Below are 24308 nucleotides of genomic sequence, written 5' to 3'. Positions count from 1 at the left end.
GCTTTGGAGCGTTAATAAAAGCAGATTTAGGAGGTTCTCGACTTTTTTTATTTATTTTTTTGCTGCGAATGATCATGAATTGTTTGAATATTTTTAAATTTAGGACTTAATTTTGTAGACATGAAAAAAAAACCATGCAAATTACCCAACTGTGTGTGTGTGAATGATTGTCTGTCAATGTGTGGCCCTGCGATGAACTGGCGACTTGTCCGGGGAGTACCCTGCTTCTCTCCTCTTTTACTGCTGGGATAGTGCAGGCTCCAAAACAACCGACGTCCCGGTAACGGACAAAGCGCTTAAGAAGATAAATGAATGAATGAATGCATGAATGACTGCATGAAAAAAAAACCCGGAAATGATAACGAAATTAATCCTTTATTTCATATTAATGTAGCAGTTGAGTTGGTTTCGTTTTTCAGAGGACGCGCAAGGGCGCCTGCGCCTTTAAGAGCATCCCTGCCAGCATCCTTCTCTGCCACGGATGCGCGCACGGCAGCTCGAAATTGACAGTCCAGTTTAGGTTTCCGCACGCACATCTCAACGATACACCGCGCAGGCCTATTCACACCCATCACCATTATTTCCTCTATACTCGACATTTATGAATTTGCCTCATCGGTCTCCGTAGCGGTTCATCCGTTCGTTTATTGGGCTTTTTATTTCCTTCCTTCCAGCCATTAAAGACTGATCTGCGCTCCAAGATGGCTGAGTTGAATTTGGGGAAGGGGTTGACTGCAGGGAAAGTGGCCAGCAACGTTCAGAAAAAACTAACAAGAGCCCAAGAAAAGGTAACAAACGTGTTCTTGTTTGGGGGAGAAGACTGCTCAGGCTATCGAGCAGCTGCGCCGCTGCCGCATCCTCCACCGAGGCGCAATGGCGCGTCACGACATCTTAATGGCAGGGCAGTGGTGGTCTCTGTGGGGATGGGGTCGTCCACTTCAAATGCATCGTTCCAGCAGTCAATGCCGCGCAGCGCACATATTCACATTTAAGTGAAATAGCGTTTAATGTATAGGCCTCATGATTTAATCTCATAATTCAGCCCATGGCTGCTTCGTTTATCACGTTTTAATCCAGTTCTTGGAGTGCTTGTCTCGTAAATAGCGACTTCGGAAATGTTTGTGACTGTGATTATAAATATAGCAGGTGCTGAAATATGGAGAGATGACAGAATTGAGGCCTGCGCTTTCACGCACATGCACGTTGTGCACGGAATACATGGCAGGGGGCGCTATTCGTACACGCTATGCATCATAATATATCGAGCAGGGTTTCTACAAGCATCTCTTTTTATTTTTATTTTACCTCAGTGTGGCACAGTGGATCCCTCATGCTTATTTGCTTATCAATGGATCAAACATCATTTTAATCACAAAAGGAAGGAACCTTTTTTTCTTTTATCTTAAACTGAAATAATACAAGAGGAAAGTTTTTAAGACATAACCAGTATAGGGGAAACTTTACTTGTTAGTATGATTGATTTCTACGATATGATATTTTGTATTTTGCTGACAGGTTCTTCAGAAGCTTGGCAAAGCCGATGAAACCAAAGATGTTGCCTTTGAGGAGGGAGTGATCAATTTCAACAAACAATATGTGAGCACAATCCAGAATGTCACGATGTTGTATATGAGTCATATTTTGCCCAGAAACCATGAATATATTGAACAATATTTGCAGTACAAACACACCAGTCGCATTCACATCATGCTTTGTTCTTCACCCCCCTCCAGACTGAAGGCAGCAAACTGCAGAGAGATCTCAGGGCATACCTTGAGGCAGTTAAAGGTGTCCCACACACAGATTCACGCTGCTGTACACGAATATAAACATCATGCATTTACAAATATGCAACCCAATCAGCGAATTCACGCTGATGTCCAGCTCATATACCGAAAATGTGTGTTTATCCTCAGCCATGCACGAGTCCTCCAAGAATGTGCAGGCTTGTCTGGCTGACATGTACGAGCCGGACTGGTATGGAAACAACGAAGTGGATTCCATTGTGGAGGTCAGAAACACTTGACTTGTTTTTTTTAAATATATTCCTCTGAAGAAAATCTGACTTCTGCCGAAGTCAAAGGTAACTTGTACATGCTATTGTTGTCTTCATCCATGTGGCAGGATTGTGATGTGCTATGGACTGACTACCACCAAAAGTTAGTAGATCATGCGCTTATCTCCATGGATACGTACCTCGGCCAGTTCCCTGATATCAAGGTAAGCTGTGTGGCGTTAAAGGCCTGCAGGATTCGTGTGAAAAACGTTAAACTTTCATGTAGTGGCAACCAGTCTTTTAAAATAATCAAACACTACTGTTATAATACTGTATTTATTGTATTTATAAATAAATGCAATTTATAAACATGTACAACATTGGCCCCTAAAAGAGCTAATATGTGTATTTGTTGAACACGTGCACCTGGCAGGTTTCTTTCCTCTTTGTTCCTGAGATAAAAAAAAATGCTTTCTATTTCACAATGATAACAATCTTCTTGTCTTTTTTTCCTTCATTCAGGCACGCATAGCAAAGAGGGACAGGAAGCTCGTTGATTATGACAGCGCCAGGCACAATTATGCTACCACACATAAGACCAAGAAAAAGGATGGGGGCATTAAAATAACCAAGGTAAAAAAACAAAAACAAACACAAAACATGTGTTGCTATTAAAATATGGCGTATTGAACAGCTTTTTGCTGATGACTTCTGTGTTCCAGCCCTCCTCCTTGCTGGAGAGAGCCACTCCCGGCTGGGCGCAGGGCATCTTGTCTGCACACAATGTTGCCCAGAGCAGCCTGTCCAGAAGCCAGGTACACGGTAGTCTTCACTGCACCTCTTGCAAGCTTTGGTGACTGTTACAAGCGTTGTCTGGGTTACCTAGAAGTCAAAGACAGACGGGATGTAACAACGAGATTTGAACATGCTTCTCTTTTTCTGCCTCTGTTTTCTGTCACTCTGTCGAAGCGTGCCGGGAGTTGTCATGCACATTCACACACACTGTCGTGTCTGTTTCAGGCGGAGGAAGAGTTGGAGAGGGCGCAGAAGGTGTTTGAGGAGATAAATATCGACTTGCAAGAGGAGTTGCCTTCATTGTGGAACAGGTGTGTATTTGTGTTTGAGATTGATTTAGTGTTGATGGATGGATGCTGTAATTGCATTTCACTTACATCTGTGCTGCATCCTAGTGGGCTGTTTAACCAAGTCAGTCCAGTAATTCAGTCAATACTCTCTCTCTCTCTCTCTCTCTGTCTCTCTCTCTCCCCCCATTGTTCTAGTCGTGTTGGGTTTTACGTCAGCACCTTCCAGAGTTTGGCTGGCTTTGAGGAGAAGTTTCACAAAGAAATCAGCCGGGTGAGTCTCACACATATAACTCTTATCAATCCGTTACCAAGATAAAGACCAGAAGCAACATATAGTCTCATCACAACTTGGGGAACATGAAGTGAAAAACGCTAAAGTCCTGCATCCCCTCTGCACCGTTTTTCAAAGCTGATCCAGAGTCTGTTGCGTCCGCCTGTCTTGTCTTTCCCGTGTAAAAAGTACGATTGTATTTCATGTGAATATGCTGAAATTATCCCCAGTATTGCTGGTTTAGTTCAAGAGCTGCAAACACACACGCTCCCTCTTGATGTGAACACGACAATGCAAACTAGCTGCAGGAGAGAGAGACATTTTGCAGCACATTTTTAATATCACAAAGTAGGAGGGTCAGAAAACACAGCGAATTGATTATGACAGAGATTATGCATAAATCGTGTGGGAGCAAGCAGAGATGTGGGTGGAAATACTTAAAGACACTCCATTGATCAGATGAATAATGCAATGCTACTGCTGTTCAGGCTAATATATAACACCCCCCCCCCCCCCCCCCCTTCTGCAGCTGGATCAGGATTTGTACGACATCTTGGTGAAATTGGAAAGAACAGACACAAGCAGGTCAGTGAGCAACGGCGTGAACAGCAAATCTTAGTAAAAGCTTGTTCAAGAAAAGAAATCTATTGTTATTATTTTAAATTAAATCTATTAATATAACCAATATAGATATACCGCAGGGCATCATTTCACTGCGTTCAGTCTCTTTGAGCAGTCGCTGTGACCATTCATCGCAAGCAGCACAAGAAACTATCCACCATGTTGCATATCTATGGCTTCTTCTCAGAAAGTTTAGCATGTATTTAAATCCTTTGAGATTACATCATTCCTTTTGCTTGATGAATGCAGTGTGCTGCAGGTATTTTGAACAAATTCCTTTATGATAAATGTTTTTTTGTTTTTATTAATGACTTTACTGTAGCTAAAGTGGTAAAAACGTTTACAAATGTTTATTTACTTAACTTGTCTTTAGGCTAAGTGCTCATTCAGACAGCTCTATTAATACCTATCGGTACAATAGACATGTTTGCTGTGCTAAACACACATCTTAATTAGCTGCTGCAGCATTAGACACATTAATAATACACGTTTAAAACCAACATTTCAATTCAATAGTTTGTATTCCTACAATTTTATCCTTTTTCCTTGCAATCCCATCTGATTATTTCACTGACTTCATGTTCTATTTCTGGAAAGTATACTCTCTTTTTTAAATGAAAACATTAGCGACACAAGCCGTTTAAGCTACATGGCATGTATTAACCTGGAGTCCCCCCCCACCCCAACAGAAAGGCATTTAACAACACTGCTTCATCATCAGGAACAAATAGCAGGTAACCGACAGCAACTGTGGTAACCATAGCGACACCGCTCTTGTTCGTCTGTCCAGCTATCTCTCTGTCTGTCAGGGAGAATCAGTGCTTGGTTGTGCAAGTGACGAGATAGGCAGTAATTAGAGGGTTGGGTCCTCAGTTATATGAGCGTTGTGTAAACCTGTGTGTTTAATGCTGCACCAGGCAAGACTGATGCAGAACTTAAATGCTAATAAATGTCAATAAAAACTGTACAGCGTGAGCCCGGAGGCTTTATGGGCCGAGTTGTTCTGTTTCTGCCCTCAATAAAGCGCTTGCGTTTTCTCCTGGTTCGGCAATAAGCTGGAGGTTTTCCGACCTTTGGAACACCTGCAGGTCGTTGGGTGTGTTTGGACGCCTCTATGAATGCTCATGAGGATTTACAGCCTGCTTGACTGGAACGGAGGCAGGCGAAGGAGAGAAATTGTGGGATAGGAGGAGGCTCACGTTTCTTGCATGGCAGCGCTTGCAACACCGACGTCGTCTGCTTGGACTCTTGCTGAGCATGCCTCCTAAACGTGTGTTCACTTTATATATATGTTTGTATCCTGTGTGGCATCTTTCTCTCATACTGTCATCACTGTTGCTTTCGCTGTGATTTTTTTTAATGTATTTATTTTGCATTCCATCTCTTTCTCACTCTCTTTTTTTTTCCCCACCAAGTGGCAAAGAAGCATCTAACAACACTCTCAGGCCAGCAGGACCTCCACCAATCCCCAAATCTCCATCGAAGGTAAACACACACTCACGCCAACGCAGCATTATACACTGTATTCTGAGATGCAATAATTGTGCCACTAAAGTAAGTCTCCATGCAGGTGTGACTATTACCATTACTGTCATCAGTTACTTACATCTGTCCTTGTCGTTCAATGGCAAGTCAAAATAAGACACTTTATTGTAGTCACGTAAATTATGATCTGTGAAATGTCGGTCACAGCAGCAGAACATAGAACATTTTGAACCCCCTTCCTTTGGAGTCCACATCAGTGTGCTTTGGTGATGATGAGGCCGAAGACTCGGGCAGCAATACTTATAGAGGATGGGAGCGGAACAGAAAATCACATCCACTGAAATGGACCGCTAAATGATGAGGGTGTGTTGGATGATGATTGAGGAAAACAAGGCCTATCACATGGTTGAATAGCAGCGTAGGTCGAGCCGACTGCCTGAATAACTTTGGGTGGTGTCCGTTTTCATTCTAATTTTTTGCATATCAATCTAATGCTACATTTGAAACACTTTCTTTTGTTGAAAATATCGAAGAACAAAAGTTTTGGATGAAAACATATAAATTCAGTTTTCAAAAGCAGAGACGGGATCAGCATGGCTTCCGTTGTTGCCTTCATGGAGTTTGCACCTTCTGTCCGTGTCTGAGTGGGTTTCCTCCAGGGGTTCTGGCTTCCTCTCAGCGTCCAAAAAAGTTAGCCGTAGGTCTGCCCGTGCGTTTTGATGGATTGTTTGTCTCTCTGTGTGCGCTGGCAACCTGTCCGTGGTGCACCTCATCTCTCAGCGGATGCCAGCTGGAATAGGCTCCAGCCCCGCCGTGACTCTAAAAGAAGTATAAACTCTTATCGGAAATGGATGGACTGATGAAAACCATTGATGGAAGCCATAAAATGTCTTTTCATAAAAACGGAACCAAATATACTTATTTTTTCTTTTCTTTCTGTCCCAGCTAAAGCCAGCAGTGCCTCCTCCACCAAAGGTGACCCCATCCAAGGAGTTGAAAACAGAGAATATCATAAGCCTGTTTGATGCTGCAGCAGCTCCTGATATCAGCGTCACCTCCCCTACAGAGGTTAGTGATTAGCTGTCAACGAAGAACCTTTACAGTTCTACTCCTCGGCACCGGTCAGAACCTTGGAGTTCTATTCTATTCTATTCTATTAGCCAATGAGTCCTCCTATTCCTGCTGTTGTCAGTTGGACAGTCCTGCAGTGAGTAGCCTGTTGAACAGAGACCTGGACCCTTTCTCTGCAGCAACCAAAGCCTTTCCATTCACACAGGTGGATTATTCATGGCATGAACATGATTAGATTATTGAGAACCCTCAACTGCAAGAAATGCAAGAAGCTTCACAAGGGATTTGATATTTTATTCAGAAGGATTTTAAGTTGGTTTCATTGTTACTAAAATCTAAAGGAACGTCATCATTTATTTTCATGTTGGATGCTTTCAGGAGCCTGTGGATTTTTAGGATTTTAAATGCATTGAAACAAGCTTGAAAAGTCTGGATACAAATTAAATTACTTGGTAAGTTTGGTGCAACCTGCCCTGCTTCTTTCCAACTTACCAACCGTGAGGCGGATGACGGCACGGCGATCTGTTGAAACCTTTCTAAGCGATGACTTCTTCTTGCCTTAGCAGTATTGCAGAAAACTCATGACATAATTTGTAGCCCCTGCTCCACTCCTGTTCTCCCTTGTTACTTCTTTCTCTTCAGAACTGCACAGCAGAATGCAGTTTTAGGTACAGAGGTATGTCATACTTTGAGTGTTATATCTGAGTAACCAGCGATTCGCGTAATTGCCTGGCACATTAGATAAGTACACGTTTTGTTACTTCACTTTGAACCCAGTAACATAGCCTACTAAATGTCTCATCATAAATGTTTATCTTGCTCACAGATTAGGGGTTTAACCTTTGGCCTTGATAGAGGGACATCATGAGCTGTTGCTTTTAGTATCTGAGTTAGGAATGAAGAGGTTTGCCATGGCGCCCGCGTAAAAGCCCACACTCATTCCCACACAGGTGTAATGCTGTCTGTCGTTCAGTCAGTTGCCTAGCAGCAGCAGCCACTGTAACAGCTGCATTCGCCACAAGGGTGCCAATTTCCATGCCAGGAGCATTGTGGCAATATTTGAATTAGATGAATGGCTTGTTTCATTTAATTGAGGACAGTTTCTTTTTTTGACATTTCCACTATTTACCATAGATAAAGTCTTGTTATTGTGGTCAGGTTCTCATGGGAGGTGTAGTTGTTTGTCATCTGTGTAGTTATGGTACAAGGTTTAGCTTTCACATAGACAGAGTGAACGAGTCTAAATACTGTAAGTACTGGGAATATCGGAGGAGCCGATGAAGGCAGGGAGCAGGCAGGCAGTGAAGCATGGTGAGTTCCAGACTGAGGCGTATGCTCGCTTCCGTGGGCTGCAGTGTCATCGGCTGACTAACTGGTACTGGAGATCTAGGCACAGCAAACACTCGCCCACATCACTAGCTGTTATAAGTAATGGGATTACTTATAAAGCACATCTTGCAGTGGAGGTCTGACAAAAATATCTATCTGCAGGCAGGGGGTGAATGTGTGGAGCGTGCTACCCTGGATACCAAATTAGGTAGAGCTAAGATTGTAGAATTAGTACATTTACAACAATATAGACATTTTAAGTCATGTTTGCATTTACGTTTTAGATAATATTCTATTTCCTAAAAGGTACAAGAGCTAACTATTATTTGACATGATTTAAATATGAGTCATGATTTTCGGAATAGGTCAGAGTTAACCACAGCTGAGTCCAAGTTAGACTTTTAATTATTGGATGCACAACTACATGTTTAAAGCAAGATGGAATGGAGCCGTTAGCTCGGCTACCTGGAATTTGGTGGAGATTTAAAAAAGAGAGCAAAGCAGCTTGAAATTTAAATCGGAATGAAACGTAATTGTTCCCATCATTGGAATTAAACGGATGCCATTTATTACTTATATATAAGCAGAATGTAGGTCGTTCAGTTATCTTTGACATACATTCCAAGTTTATTAATTCATCCTCAATGCCAGTTTTAATGTCAACACTTCTCAGTGGCTTCACTGCAGGGGTCATTTGTGTAACGACCCTTCACAACAACAAAAAAGGGATATTTATATAGAGTAATCCTGTGGATTAGGCTTTAATATTGACCTCAAGATTAAATTAGTAATTTAAGTAAATATTATTTTGCAGCACTCTTTTCCTAATTGCAGTCAATTTTCAGTACTACTCTTTATTCCTCTGGCCTTGCAGTCACAGAGCATATGATTAGAAATGTATTATTATAGTATTCTTTAATTTAATTTTGTCACTTTCCATTTTCCACAGCCTGCAAACTGGGACTCATGGGTAAGCACATCATCAATACATTTGCTTTTATTAGCAAAAATATATAACAATCATGGCGATCATCATCCTCATCAGAAAATCCTATTTTGTGTTCAGACTCATCATTTGCCTGAACTTCTTACTTATGTAGCTGTTCCAGACGGGCCTTTCATATTCATATAGGAGTAGACTATACTTAAATTATGGTGCGAGGCCGTGCACCACACTCTGGACTTGTTGGGTCGGGACGTCTGTGCTCATAAACTTTTCATTTAACAGAACTCTATCGTTTGTCCATTTGTGCATCGTCTTTGTCTCCGCAGTGCTTGATGCTGCAACACTAAACACTGATGAGATTTTTATATGCACAAAGAGAACTTTGGACCTTTGATTCAATTCAGTTTCAAATTGACATCTTACACTGAAGTTATATAAATGGTCATACAAAGAGCCTGATTTGTTGTTGATTGACGACACGCAGTATAAAGAATTCATTGTCATACTGACGTTCATTAAACTGAACAAATGTGGACAACTATGATATCAAAGATAGGGATGAAAACTCTTTCAGTGTGGACTGCTTTGGAACTGAATTGACTTCCTTTGATTGTTTGCTTTTGTCTCCCTGTATGTTCACAATTTGTGCTGACAGAATATGTAGCCTGTTGCATGCTGGCTACATGCTCCACATCACACACAGGGAAGATTTTATTTTACTTTGATTGAAGTTGATTCTCTTTTCAGTGGGATTTTTCCATAAAAATGCTCCTCTAATAAGAACAGCAACTTTCAACTTCACAAGGCATGCTTGCTACGTGGCATTCCGACATTCGCTAACTGTTTTGTTCAACCCCGTCACTGTAAGAGAGATGTGTCTCAATGATTTTGCAGCTCTGCTGCATCTTGAGCTTCAGACGAAACAGTGAACGCTTCGAAAGGCACCTCTGCTCTTACAACGATTCCCTCCTCTTTCTCCATCTGAACATAGCCGTGGGAATATAAGACGTGTTTGCCATCTGCAAATAGAAGATCGGACATCTATTTTCTGATGGGAAAAGGCTGAGTTTTAAAATTTCTGCTTCAACTTGCAACCCTTCCTTACCCTCATCTATCTCTGATTTTATTTTGTAGCTGTTTTGCAAAGGTCTGCTTTGTTTAGTTTTTGGGGGGGGGCGTATTTTACAATGAAGATGATTACATACTCCCCACACTGATGTCCAGGGCATCTTTCTTTATGTTTATAGTCCATTTTATATCTAACCTGGATGATAACTCTTATGCTTACTCTTTTATTTTATTTTTTGATCAGACATTTTTCTATACATCTCTTGTCAATCCCTTCAAAATGTGTAAAAAATTGAACTAGCCATTCAGACACAAGGGATTTCACGGTGATTTAAATTGGCATAAAATGGATTAAACATAAAACAACAAAAAGCAAATTATAGTTATCCATTAAAAATATATATTTGATGTCGAATTTATCAGAAAGCTGCATTCAAATATATTTGGCTAAATGGCATATCAGCACCCTTCGGCAACCTTACCAATTTCCTAAGTCATTGGCCAGCAAATATATTTGACATTGTCCTTTAGGCATATTTCCAAACTCTGGTAAAACGCCCTCAAACACAAAATGTATTTTTCCTGTGGTCCTCTTTCCCCAAACCTTTTCTCCCTCTGGAATGTTTTACCAAACAATCTGACCTTAAATATTTAAAATAGTTTGCATTTTTGTCCCTGAAAATTGCATACGACCATTTGATTTATAAAATAAGGTAAAATATCTATTTTGACCTCTGATTGCTTTGAAACCTGACCCTTGCCCCTCAGCCTGAGGAGAGTGGTACCCAGGAAAAGGACACCCAGGAGTGCTATGACCCAGTTGCTGCAGCTACAAATGCCTGGGGGGATGACGGCTCACAGCCAGTCCGCTATGACCCCATAGCAGCTGCAGCAGAGGGCTGGGGAGACGACGGGACCAAGCCAGTCTGCTATGACCCTGTGGCTGTGGCTGAAGAGGGAGGGGGGGAGGAAGAAATCCAGCAGGCTCATATGGATCCTGTGGCTGAAGCCCAGAAGGGCTGGGGCAATGACGGGAGCCAGCCGGTCACTGAGGATGAAACACCTGCAGCTGAGGCACCAGCTGAGGCTGCTGAGGAAGAATCCGCTCTCGCTGCCGCTACGTTGGATTATGAAGAGGGTCAGGTAACCGAGGAGAGAGAAAAATGGAGAGATGCATCTGGCCAAAAATGATGGATGCATTTTTTTTTTTTCTTGGGAGAATGTTTGAGCATGACATACTGGAAAGAAACATATGATTGAGAGATACATTGTGAATAAAAGGAGGAAATTGAGAGATGGAAATATTTAGGATGCATCTGGAGCAGCAGTGTGGATGCATCAACAGAGGTAAAGCTGGAAATGAGTTGAAGAGAGAATGTGAAGCGTATAGATACTGAATCTGTTCCACACAATCCCAATGACCGCTAATCACAGATCCACGCACATAGCATGCAAAAGCTTTATGGCAACTGTGCATCAGTAACATTCAAATGACTTGCTTGTGTGAGCCAGCTTTGCTGTTTAGGCTGTGCGGGCTTGTATTGTTTTGTCTGTTTTTGTCGTGTTTTGTCTTTCCTTTTTTCCTTCACCCTTTTGCCCTCCTTATTTTGGTCCTTCGTCTGTCTCATTCTCTGTTTTCTTATCTCTCTCTGCTCCCAGGGTGATTCTGCAGCAGCTGCTGCAGCAGCAGTGGAAGAAGTGGTGACAGAGGAGGTGAGAAAGAGAAGAACTATTGTAGCATGTTCATACACTACTACTACTAATAATAATAATAATAATGCAACCAGATAATTCAATATTTTCATATATTTTCTGTCTACAATCGGTCAAAAAAGAAATGCTGAATTACATGGAATTACATTTGATTGAATACATATCAGCTTTTCCATATCTAGACTGTCCTGGAACATTCTGTTTGAATGGATTAATAGGAATTATTGTATACTGCATGAATTAAATTGAACATGTAATTTCTCAAGACACCAGCAGTAGCGCCACAACCAACAGAAGAAGCACCGGAGCATGCAGAAATGCCACCTGGCTTCCTATTTAAGGTACAGTGTGTGTGTGTGTGTGTGTGTGTGTGCTGTGTAAATAAAGCTTATTTATTTGTATTGCAGGTACAAGTGATGCATGATTATGCTGCCAACGATACAGATGAGCTAGAGATGAAGGCTGGTGATGTGGTGCTAGTAATCCACTTTGAAAACCCTGACGAGCAGGTAAACAAACAGGGACACACACACACACACACAAACAAACACCCACACGTTGTCACCGTGTCAGTGAGGTGAAACTATCTTTACTGGCTTGCCTATGCCTTTAGGATGACGGCTGGCTGATGGGAGTCCAGCAGGATGAGTGGCAGCAGAACAAAGAAAATTCCCCGAAAGGAGTATTCCCTGAAAACTTCACCCAGAGGCTGTGAAAGGATGGGACGGGATGTCAGTCCAGCTTCCTTCGCCTTGCTCTCTTGCCTCAATCCTTCCTTCTTCCTTTCCTTTCCTTTCTTTTCCTTTCCCTGATGCTATTATCTTAACTAGGACTTTGGCCATAGAAGCAGCGCTCTCACAGCCTGGGTGGAAATCACGCATTTCTGATGTCTGCTACACTGTGCTAAAAGTGGATCTTAGCATTTCGGTTTTTCTGCTAATATTTATGAATTGCAGATGGGGCCAATTCACAGGTCCCAGTCTTTGCTGCAGTATTTGTTGACATGCCATAACAGAGTCATTGATCAGAGACTCCCCATCATGCTGAGTGGGCAACTCTGAAATGGCTACCAGTGCAATTGCATCATGTTTGATTCACCCTCGTGTCTCATCTTAACCTCTCTACCACCATAGCATAGAAGATGTCTATTGAGATGTATTTTTGTTCATCTAGTCAGAGATTGAGAACGGTGTCAGATTATCAAGACAACGCCAAGTGTAGCAGAGTGTATCTAACACTCATATAAACCCTCAGATATGTAAAATAGCAGATGAACAGGGCAAAATACTGAAAACAGAATGACCAAAAAGTAAACAAACAAACCAACAAAAAACACTTTTGACAACTTTCATTTTTAAAATACATCTTGACACACACAAATCAGACAAACACAGTGAACAATGAGCAGAGATGTGAATTATGGCAGAAATAGATTTTTGAATGATGCATAGATATCAAGTTTCTTTTTCTTCCTGGTTGTTGCAGGTTTGTTTTAGCCTGTGAATATTTGTTTATTATTAAAAACTACAAGTGGAGGTGACGTATAGCAGATCCTTTTCTGTAAAAAAATAAATCAGAATAGTTTGATGCCAGTATTTGTGTCTGCTATTTAGCGATCTCCAGGCAGCCTGATCCTTCCTGTGATCGCATGCAGCCGATCTACCCTTCCCACTTTAACTATTCATCTGTGGACCATGGGCCCTTAATTGTCACAATATTTTAAATATGGTATGATTTTAATGATGTGATCCCACTGTTAAATCCATATATGCAGTTTCATTAAAGGTTGCAAAAAAGAAAAAAGGAAACAAACAAAAAATTCAAATAGAAGGGCTGTTCTTAGGGTCCTATAGCGCTAATATTTGACAGTCAGGTTTTTTATTCCCAGTATTTTAAATTTGAGTCGGCATGCGGAAAAAAAAAAACTTTTCAAGGATTTCTTTCCACAAGGGAATACAAATATGCATTAAGCCAGGCTGGCTAAGAAGCTAGCATTGCTGAGACGCTGCTGCTGGTGATCAGCTAGTTAGTTGGTTATAGTTAGACACAGTTACACCCTAACCCTACTCACATATAATAACTGAGCCAGCCTCATTCATGTTTTTTCTTTCTTAAATGTGCCAGAAAAAAATCTTTCTGTTTGCATAGAGACGACTTAACTCCAATGCAAGATGATTCAGAATATGCACCAGAGCAACTTCTTTTATTTTTGTACGCTGCCAAGCAATGATTATACGTACTTTAATGTAACTATGTCAACTTAATTGCCAACTTGGGTTGTTATTATGAAGTGTTTTGTACTTCTGTCGGGTTTACTGATCTCAGCGTAGCCTCTTACTCTAGGTAGTTAAACTACGTCACGTTCGCTCAACAACTGACTCAGAAGAGCCTCACATTTCTCACCACGTTACAAACATGTAACGAGTGTGGGAGAAACGGCTTGTGTGTACGATTGTTTGTGTGCGTGAGTTTGTGTTTATTCTTTATCTATAGGCTATTGTTATTGGACGATATCACCGCCGCCTACCAGGGGACGAGCTCGTCTGTTTTACTGGACGTTTTTTCGAACTAGACAAAGACAACTCACTGGCTGGTATTATGGTTCCAGGTGTTATTGTGCATTTGTTGTGTATAAGTGTCATTTTGCCAAGCTGTGATGACAGATACATATTCTATAAAGGCATTCATATCTGTATGTGAGTTACTGTGAGCATGCTGAATCCCCATGTGACGTTGTGTGAACACCCTCAATTTAAGACAATGATGCTTGGATCACTTTTGAGGCACTTGTGTTGTATTTATTTATTGTTTGTTATTTATATTTTTATTCAGGTAGCGGTGGAAGTTATGTAATATTTGTTTTTGTTTGTTTTTTTACCACTGTTCTCTCTTGATCGATCCTGATTATTGTCGGTCTGTCAGCCATGCCTCAAAATGAAGCCAGGGTATCACTGCCCCAGAGTTTAACTTTAATTATTATGTATAGACAGGACATAGAGGACGTGTTTGGACCACTGGATTAGGAGGGTTCATTTTTCGAATTCTTTTTTCAGTATTGCGCTGAGTTTTCCAAGTATATTTACAATCACTTTCACATTTTTACTTTTTAATTTGTGCACTTTTTCACTTGGGTTTGGTTGTCTAGCTGTCTATATGGATCCGTCTCCTGCAACAAGCTGTGGGACACAACAAAAAAGGTTTTTCCTGTACATAACTGACCAATGATAATAAATATAACTTCAAATCTCTCCTTTTTATTGTATTGTATTGTATTTTACAGTTAGAAAATTACTGCAGCTATATTTTCTGATTATAATTTTTTCCCTCCCTCCTCCTGATGTGAACAAACCAACTAAAGTGATTTCACACGTGTCAATCATTGGAATGCTTTGATTTTTGCAAACAGTGAAACGTCCAGCAGGGTGTGCTTTGTTCAAGGACTAACTCCAGATCAAAAGAAAAAAGAAATCACTGGGCATCAGGGGGGAGAACAGGACAGCGTTGCTGTGTGACGCTGTCCATGGTGCTGAAACCAACCAGCAGCCCACCTTGTAACCACAGACAGTCATGCTGCATTTGGCAACGAAAATAAAGCACAGACCAGTTTGGTTTAAAACAAGTTTATATTTCAAATACAAACTGAATGCTCAGAGTTGCCAAAAATAACAATAGTTTACATTATTTTCCAAAAAATAGATCTTTAAATAGTCTCTCCAATAATAGCTTAATATACATATGTGACAAATCTTTTAGCAAGCATATAGAGTAGCCCTTGTGAGTTCCTAAACGTTTCACAAGCCACTCAAGAGGAGTAAAATGAAAGAGCAATACGACTTAATAATGTGAATGAATTCATGATTTTTTTCCACCTCTGCCAATCTATAGATGTCCTGGGAGATAGATAGACAAAATAGACCATGCAAAGTAAAGCCATCAAGTAACTTACTATTCAGGATTAAAGAGATCTACCATCAGTTATTCAACAGGATGCATAGCTTTTAATACAGTAGTTGAATACAGCCTGAGTGTTGTGTCTGCCCTACATAGATACAAATCACCTGAACATTGAGAATCCAAAATGCTAAATATTAAACAAATTAGAACCCTTTAAATAAAATAACTACTAAACACATGAAATGTATAAAGGAACAACATTAAATCAGTTATAAACTATCAACTTAACTGACCGACTGCCTTATTGGGAAAGGAAGATCAACACTTTAGTCTCTTGTAACCCTTCAACCACTTCACAAATGTCACAAAGCTGAAGTCATACCTTCCTTCATATGCAACAAAAACAAATTGCTGCAATGCAATCGGTAAATGCATTGTTTATTATGTTGCACACTTGATTCTACGACACAGTGAAGGCTCTATAAATAATCAGTGGATTTACTGCAGTGATGATTCTGCCAGTAAACAGCTAAGTATATATGTTGCATATCTTTCCGTCTTAACATCACTAACTGTATAAGTACATGAAATACATGTAGAGCTTCGGATCAAACCTTGTTCACGCTTTGGACTATTTTCGTCCCTTCATCATTACTTTCCTTCCTCTTTTTGTCACATGTTGACTAAAGGTAAGTTGTCTTTGGTTAGATTTCTTTAAACTGGAATGATGACAGGTTACAGAAACAATGAAACCGGAATACTTCATTTCATTAGCAAGTCCGTATTCTAATGAAAATTATTACTTTGTATGAAAGTGCGTATTAATCTCTGAGACATAAATGTGCAGATGTTTAGCATTTAGCATCTGGAAGTGTTTGTTAAGAGACAGCAAATGAGTCCCAGAAGAGCTGGTGAAACACACAATGTAAAATCAATTATCTTTGGTTGTCTCTCAATGTGTGCTTTGGTACTCCTTGCATACAGGCGAGGGAAGGAAGACATCAGTGTGAATGTCTCTGGGGACCCTATCTATGTCCTTCCTCGATACCCCAGGGGTGGAAGTGTCCAGCGTCCAGCAGCATTTGCCCCAGCCTCTGTAGAAGCGAAGGGTACCAGTGCAGACCATTAGTCTGTGGTTCTGAAGGTCCCATCAGGCTGTAGAAGAATCTCAGTGGGGCCAGGACCCAGTGGGCCAAATGGTGGTTGTCCACTGCAGCATAACAGGACGCCAGCACACCATTCACAACGATAGACCCGTGCTGGGTCAGGGGGGCATACAACCCCGTTCTCTTTCTCTCTTCCACAAAGGTCACGATAGAAAGCGCTGCCTGTGTCCCCACTTCCCCTTGTGATGTAACTACACACTGTCCCGGTCGGACCTCAGTGGCAAAAACTGTCCTCAGTCCTGCTTGCCGGCTGGGCCCGCCCCCCCACACTGAGCGGAAACCTGGTCCTTGATCTGTTTCAACCAACTTCGTTTCCACCAGCCCATCAGTGCAGTCTGTGACAAAGATCAGGTGAGCAGCTGTTAGGGTAATATTAAGTCCAGCGCTGGTGCCGATGACGTAGAAAACCTTTGTGACATTGGGCTGGTGATCCAAAAAGGACAAGACCGGGCTGTACAGGAAGGGGCCATCGCCGTCTATTGTTGACGAAGCCAAGACGTGGTCACCGGGGCGCAGGTCGCGCAACTCTTTAGTAGCCCCACCCTTGAGGATGACCTGGCCATCACCGGAGAAGCAACCGCCGGTTTTGGCTGCAACAGAATGTTCTGGAGAGACAAAAGGAAAAGAAAAAACAATTTATTTTGCGTGATTAATTCATCCTATTCATTTGTGTTTTTTTGCTGTAGATGCGCAGATGAGTCAAAAATGAGAGAACTGTTAATAATAATAATAATTAATTTCTCTCAGGGGTAGAGCAACAGTGCAGAAGCACATCTACTCTTGGATGGGGGTTGCATGATCGGCGAGTGATCTGTGAAACAGGTGAGACTTTGACACCGGCGCAAGGACGACTTTATCTCAGTGATCAGTGGCAGATTGTAGCACGAGTATATGACGTGACTTGGCCTTTTCTGACTCGCATTTCCTGACACACCTCAAACGCTGTTTATATCCACAGATTAGCATTTTGAACCATCAGTTATCTTGTATGAGAGGTTAAAAGGAGCAGTCTGAAAACCTCTTTCATGCATTCTGTAAGCCTGAGGCCTGTAAATCTGACTACGGGTCGGTTGCATTGTTTCCAAAAGGACTATAATTTTTAATCTGAGGCTTATAAACTGCTTGGTTGGGTCACAGGAATGTCTCGGTCTTCTCATGTTATTGTTATACATTATCTTCGACATTTCTCTTTACTTCGCTGTGATATATGTGTGTTTATTTTTATTATCCTATTAATTTGTAGGACAGCCCACCCAGATATGATATCAGTGTTGTGTCAGCAATGCAAAATTGTTTCAAAGGCCTTTGATTTGCTTATTGATTTCAGAGCTATTGTCACGCCTTTATCCTTTATACGATGCATTTAGACTTCCTATCCTGAAACGGGATCCTAATGTGATCTTAACAGGGTAGCCCTTTACGAAGCAAGTGAGACGAGGTGGCAAGGAGAGGCAGTCAGCAAGAGCTAATGGATAACCAGCTGATTGTATCACTGAGGCTTGAGCATGGCCCGGGTTGAGAGAGACAGGACACACACAAACGTAGACTCAGGTCGAGATGCTTTTTTTTTTTATTATTCAAACGCTTTTGAACTGAGTCACATGACCTGCTCTTCAGTTCAAGCTTGATCCCGAAAAAATTCATTGAGCTGTTTTGGAAAAGAGATGGTGTAGAATAAACTCATAGAAAGCAGAAGGGCGATAACACAAAGGAATACAATAGAATATTTGCTCCTCGGACAACTGATGGGAGAACCAGCTAGAAATAGGAATGTCAAGAGTCTTAACCTCTGTATATGTGTGTGTGTGTGTGGGAGGGTTGCCTTAAAGCAGTCTTAAGACAGCCAAATATTTGTCCAAGGTGTGTGTGTGTCTGTAAGCCCGAGGGCTGCAAAAAGGAGGGCTGTGACCGGTAGGTGATAAGATGTTGATAAGAGATCTGAAAGGAACCTACTGAAGGAAAGGCAATGCTAAAACAAAGAAAGAGTTAATCATCTCTCAACCTCAATGGAGGTCTAGAATGTAGCTTTGGCATCAAATACCATGGCGGTACCAGACGTGGGTAAATGGATTTCAAAAATGTATTCAAAGGTGAAATAGCTGGAGGTAGAGCGCCACCCAGCAATCATTGCATAAGGGCTGTATTTGATTTTAGGTTCATGAAGGATTTGTTGGAGCAATGCCAGTGACCACAGCAATGTATTTAAAGAATGACAATCTGCATCACTGAAATGCAGGAAGGGGAACACAGCTTTAATAATTGCCTGAAGTATCTTTATTTTACCCACTGGTGATTGCTTCCTTCGTTTTTTGATCAGAAACGTGTAATATTAGGTCTTATCTCGCCAAAGAAATCACAGCGCAGCCTTCGTCCAACAGCTAAATCTACTCTCACAAAGAAAGATCCCTTTAAGATTAGAGCCCACTGAGAAGTGAGAATGAGAACAGGTAAGAACACAGGTGCACACTCTCCTTTGATTGGTTCCCAATAGGCCACACACACACACACACAAAACACACGCAGGCTGACGGCGGCTGCGCTGAAAGGTGAGGTAAACCAACAATGGCGTTGAAATCCACCGCATTAGCGGTAACGACAGCTGGCCCCAAACACAAGAACACATACAAACTAACACTAACAGATACGGCACCCCCACTCCCACTTGCATCCAGCTCTTACCTGACTTGACGCTACAGTGGATGTGGGCTTTGGACTCATAGTAGACCCAGTCAAATCCAGCTTCGACAGCCAGCCTGGCCAGCATGGCATATTTATTTCTATCCCTAAGAGAAGAACGAGAAAAATCCTTAATCAATACAAAAAGCTAAATATTACTCAGTCCAAACAAAGTTAGTTCACAAAGTAGCTGGTTGATCCATGACACAAGTTGATACATTTCAGAAGTGACGCTATGCTAACTGTTGACTGATCTATTTCCAGCCTGGCTACACTACAATTTTTTTTTTTTATAAATCATGCTCTGCTTCACGCCCACCTGTCTGAGGTGGTGATATCAACGGCACGTCCCTCGTAGTGCAGCGAGTCCTCCGAATGATGGCCGTCCTCGTCCCAGCCCTCTGTAACTCTCAGCTTCACGCCCGGCCACATGTTCATCACAGAGATGGCCAGGGAGTTCAGCTTGTCTTTACAGCGCTGCAGAAGGAGAGAGGAAGGCTGTGAGAACCCAATGAAGTGAAGCAACCGAGTTCAAAGTGATGCTGCGTCTGATGAAATGTTTAAGAGAGAATAAAAAAAGATGAAGATAAAACTCGTGCAATTTGGTCATTGTGTGTGTTTCTGATAAATCTGCCATCCCATTAAGGAAGAGAAAGGGAACAAAATGTAACGCTGAGAGAAAAGAGATCCGTCAGGTAACTATAGACAAAGGTGATAAGGGCACAAGGAAACTCCTAACAAACCCACTCTTGAAGGAATGCAGATAATTGGTCTGCTAAATTTGTCAATGGTCAAAGTACACACATATATCCATGCGTACGTTCTTGGGACGATTGAGCAGTCTCCCAAATACTTACATAAGGTTTGAGTACGCCGCAGCGCTGGAGCCTTATTTCCTCAGATGTAATGAATCGTATTTGTATCCGTGTTTATTTCAGGCAAAGAGTGTTCACGTCGCACTAACACTAACTGAACGTCTTTACGAGTCATTATGAGAGAATGTTTCTACGCCTGTCACCCGGTTTATTACAAATGATTGTGTAAGCTGTGCCAAAGTAGACTTAAAGGAAATGATGAGAAAATAAGACTGAACAAAATGACTTTGCTGGTTGGTTAAATATATCCGACACACCGCCTTCGGTTTCAACCCTGAAATGAGCGGTTTTACGTGCTTCTGTACGGCCTAATGGGAAATTGCAGGGTAGCCTTACAGACGGAAGATGATTGAGAATAAAAACGAGGCTTAGAATATAGAAGTGGAAGCAATCAACTTTCAGGCTAAAGCACTTTGTCGTGTACAGCAGCACAATCCTGAAGTGAAACCAAGGAGCTCGATCAATGGAATCGATGATTCTGGTTTAAACATTGAACCGACAGCAAACAGCCAGCAGACAATTGGAGGCCACGGTGAGGCTAAACGGTTCCCTGCGCGCAATGCTCTGCTGCAGTCATCTGCATGTCAGAGCTGGATTAAAGCATGTTAGAGATTTATATTGGGATTATATGTGTGGCTGAGGAAAGCAGCGATCGGGAGCGCTGGTTCGGTTTTGCGCACCCGCGTGCCGTGCGTGTTTGCGCACCCCGTGCCCGCGTCCACCCGCCTCACCTGGGTCATGAGCCTGTCGGCGCCCGTATCCTCCTCATCTTTGAAGATGATGTCTGTGTTGTAATTCGGCGTCAGTTCTTTGAAGCGCTCGGAATTGCGCGTAATTTTGCCCTCGGGTCTCCCGCTGGCTCCCAGGGTCTTCTCTGCGACGTTGGGGCTGAACTGCTTGTACGCAAGCGGGATGAGCTTCTTGGGGAGCCGCCTCTTGCCGTACCCCCTCCCCGGCCCGCAGCCCTCCGAGACAGGTGCGAGGAGGAGGACCAAGGCACACAGAGAGGCGGTGAGAAGAGGGAAGGAGAATCGCATCGCCCCGGGGGGGGAGGCAGGACTCTCTCGGGGAGGGGGAGGGGGGGGGGGGGGGGGTAGGGGGGGGTAGAGAGGTGTCTTCAGTACCTCCCCGGTTCAGTTCCCGACTCCATTGTGCGTAACTGTCGCGGCATCACGTCCGGAGAAGTCGGATAAATGGAGCTCGGTGCCGCGGCTGCACCGGAGAGCATCAGGACGCCGGGAACTTCTGGACGGCTCCCCCCCCCCAAAAAATACAAAAAATAAAAAATATTGCAGCGCAATTGAGAAACTTTGCTCCCTCCGCCGGACAGAACCAGCAGTCAGTGTGGAGGCTGTAAAGTCCGTGTATTTAAACAAACAGGTTCAAAGTCGATCTGGTGGGTGAGCGAGCTAGAGAGAGAGAGAGAGAGAGAGAGAGTAGTTACTGATAACCAAGTTGCTGTGTCGCGGTTTCTCTGCCTCCCGCTGCCCGCTTGGCGTCCCCTCCGCTCCGCTCCGCTCCGACTGCAGCCTTCCAGCTGAGTCGAGCGGATTTGAGTGATCCAAAACGATCTGTTGCCACTCCAGACCGCACCCTGCCAGCCCTGCCCTCCTTCCTCTCGTCTCCCTCTCTCCCTCTGTCCCTGCCCTGCCACCCACCCCGCCCCTCCAGGGGACAAGGCGCACTGGAGAGCCCTGTCCGGCGCGCACGGGACACGCAGGGACGCAGCGCGCACCGGACACGTCTTCACTTGTTGTGTTGTTCTGCCTGTTTGTATGCTGTCAACTCCCCCCCCCCCCCCCCCCCCCGCCCCCGGTTTACAGGCAATCTATTTGCCTGATCAATTTCCCGCAGTATGCTGTTGTTGTTTATTTAAGGTTTGATTCCGATAACAAATAAAGTCAAGGGTCATTGACTTGACTCCACGGCTCGTGTTTGGTTGACTGGGTGCGTAATGCGTAATGGGGTAATTAAGCCACTGTGAGGCAAACGTATTGCCTGAAACGTTGGCTGACAGTCAAACAGACTGAAATGAATTAGCCTGTAAATCAGCGTAGTTAATCAACAAGATTAAAAAGTCTATTAAATAACGAATCAGAATATCGCTTAAATACCTTTTGCCTGTCTAAATCAAGTGGCTGCTGGCTGCATGTGGCGAACCCCCCCCAAACACACACACACACACACACACACACACACACACACACACACACACAGTTTAACACCAGCAAACCCAACCCCTCCAAATTAGCTCTTCAAATATTTGCCAGCAGAAAATCAGTGGTCTCACCTCTGTTTCTAGGGGCAGGCCCCTTTGAATGAACTGAACTGTACAAGGCTGAGGGTTTCCACAATTTATGTTTTATTATTTGCGAGTGTAAACATCATAAAGTATTTTTGCAGCGCCGCCGCTTTTCATGTCTCCCGATGGAACAGAGACGAGCAAAGAGACAGATTCACACATAGTAAACAGCCACGTATAGCCGTGTTTACCCAGTAACCGAAATAGAAATATCAACTGACACTTGCGTAAATTCATCAAACTTTCCCCCGGTGTGGCGCATACAAGCAAAACGAATCACAATTTGTCATATAGGAGTGCCAGTGTTTTAGTGTGTGAGGTGGAAATACTCTGATAATGATGAATTAGCAAGGAGTGGCGCAAAAACAACAACCACATTTTCACCAAGGCTATATTGATACCTTCTTGCTAAAATGTCGCCGAGCATGTCTCCAGAGATGGATAGCAGCGAGTCGGGTCGCATCAGGACCAATCTTTGTTTTCTTGATGCGAGTTAGATGAGAAGATCAATACTACTCTCATAAATGTCCAACATTAAGTATCAGGCTACAACCAATCCAGCAGGAAAAGGATTCAAAGCGGGGGGGGGGGGGGGGGGGGGGGGGATTATTTCCTATTTTTTCCTATTTCATTTAAAGATGCTTTTTCTACGTGTTTGCTTGTATGAGCAGAAATATATAGGCTACTGTGCACGTACCCACATTTGCACGAGCATATGCTTTCCTGTATCTATGAACATTTTGTGGCTGTGCATGAGTGTGTGTATGTGTGTATATGTGTGCATGTACGACATCCTTCTTTTGAAGATTCCCAATACGGGCGGGGCTCCAGCCAGGCCCGCTGCCTATTCGGAGTGGCTGTCGACAATGCTTCAGAAGTGGTTGCATTCTCCCATCTATCCTCCCATTCCTTCCCTTCAAACATCCGTCTTTCAGTTGCCTTTGGACCCAGGAAAGGGCATCATGGCAGACAACTTCTGGCAGACAACAATCGGATCAGGCTAAACCAGAGAGCTGCCTGAAACCTCTTTCCTCTTTCTTTTAATATTTATCAACCTGTCATCTTCTCTGTCTTACACTATTTCTTTTATTATGTTCACGCTGAGATTTTGCCTTGCTCCACTGGTCTTACTCTTTCTGGATGATTGATGTTGGGTCTGTGGAAGAACCAGCAATTCTGGCAAATTCAAGCCTTGTGATTTAACATATTCCAACTGCCTGCTGCCCTGCCACTGTAGCAGGAAGTGACAAAGGTCCATAGCCATATGAGGGTATTCCACCTCTCCGCAAAAATGCAAAGTCATTTCCTGGCCACACCTTGCCAAGAGAGCACTTTGTATTGAACTATTAAATTTCCCTTGATCAGCTGAGTGTAGAAAATGCCTTTGACAAAAATGTGACATGGTGTTGCAAGCCACTATGATACGTTTGTCTTCTGTTGGTACAACCAACACCTTGATGTCTGGAAAACATTAACAGACTTTTGTGACATAGTCTCACACAAGGTTTTAAGTTGAATTTAAGTTGAATCTTGGACGCAAATGACACAAAATGTACATCATTTGCATTGCCCAGTGTAAAAACCTACTTACCTATGCTCAAAGGTTTATCTAAACTTTGTGTGCATTAAATTAATATTCCATTTTCTGTCATTCTACACCACAGCAATGGTTTCCATGATGCAAGGCGCACACTTTAACACACATGTTCAGGCCTGCAAATGAACGCGCAAAATACACATATCCTGCAATATATGCACTAAAATGCTGACGGATGCACATGCTGGTATACCAGGCCAGATGACAAGCTAA

At 42.7% G+C, this 24308-nt stretch overlaps 2 protein-coding genes across 2 annotated transcripts; one reads left to right on the top strand and one right to left on the bottom strand.

Annotated features, from left to right (window-relative positions):
- The first annotated feature begins 701 nt into the window (after positions 1–701).
- LOC137902674 (myc box-dependent-interacting protein 1) lies at positions 702–12300 on the top strand. Its single transcript, XM_068746760.1, has 19 exons — positions 702–788; positions 1516–1596; positions 1734–1788; positions 1917–2011; positions 2125–2220; positions 2519–2629; positions 2719–2811; positions 3017–3102; positions 3277–3352; positions 3882–3937; positions 5389–5458; positions 6404–6526; positions 6651–6734; positions 8808–8828; positions 10641–11015; positions 11532–11585; positions 11852–11926; positions 11993–12094; positions 12199–12300. The coding sequence occupies exons 1-19, from the start codon at positions 702–704 to the stop codon at positions 12298–12300; spliced, it is 1842 nt and encodes a 613-aa protein (XP_068602861.1).
- Positions 12301–16504: 4204 nt separating this feature from the next.
- On the bottom strand, positions 16505–21233 carry LOC137902675 (indian hedgehog B protein-like). The gene is made up of 4 exons (XM_068746761.1): positions 20928–21233; positions 19641–19798; positions 19325–19428; positions 16505–17250 (listed from the first exon to the last, which is right to left on the bottom strand). Exons 1-4 carry the CDS (start codon positions 21231–21233, stop codon positions 16505–16507), a joined length of 1314 nt encoding a protein of 437 aa, XP_068602862.1.
- Between the last annotated feature and the right edge of the window lie 3075 nt (positions 21234–24308).

Source organism: Brachionichthys hirsutus, chromosome 12, assembly GCF_040956055.1.
Source record: "Brachionichthys hirsutus isolate HB-005 chromosome 12, CSIRO-AGI_Bhir_v1, whole genome shotgun sequence".
Lineage (NCBI taxonomy): Eukaryota > Metazoa > Chordata > Actinopteri > Lophiiformes > Brachionichthyidae > Brachionichthys > Brachionichthys hirsutus.
Note: the sequence above shows the minus strand (reverse complement) of the source record. Positions and strands in the feature narration are given on the sequence as shown.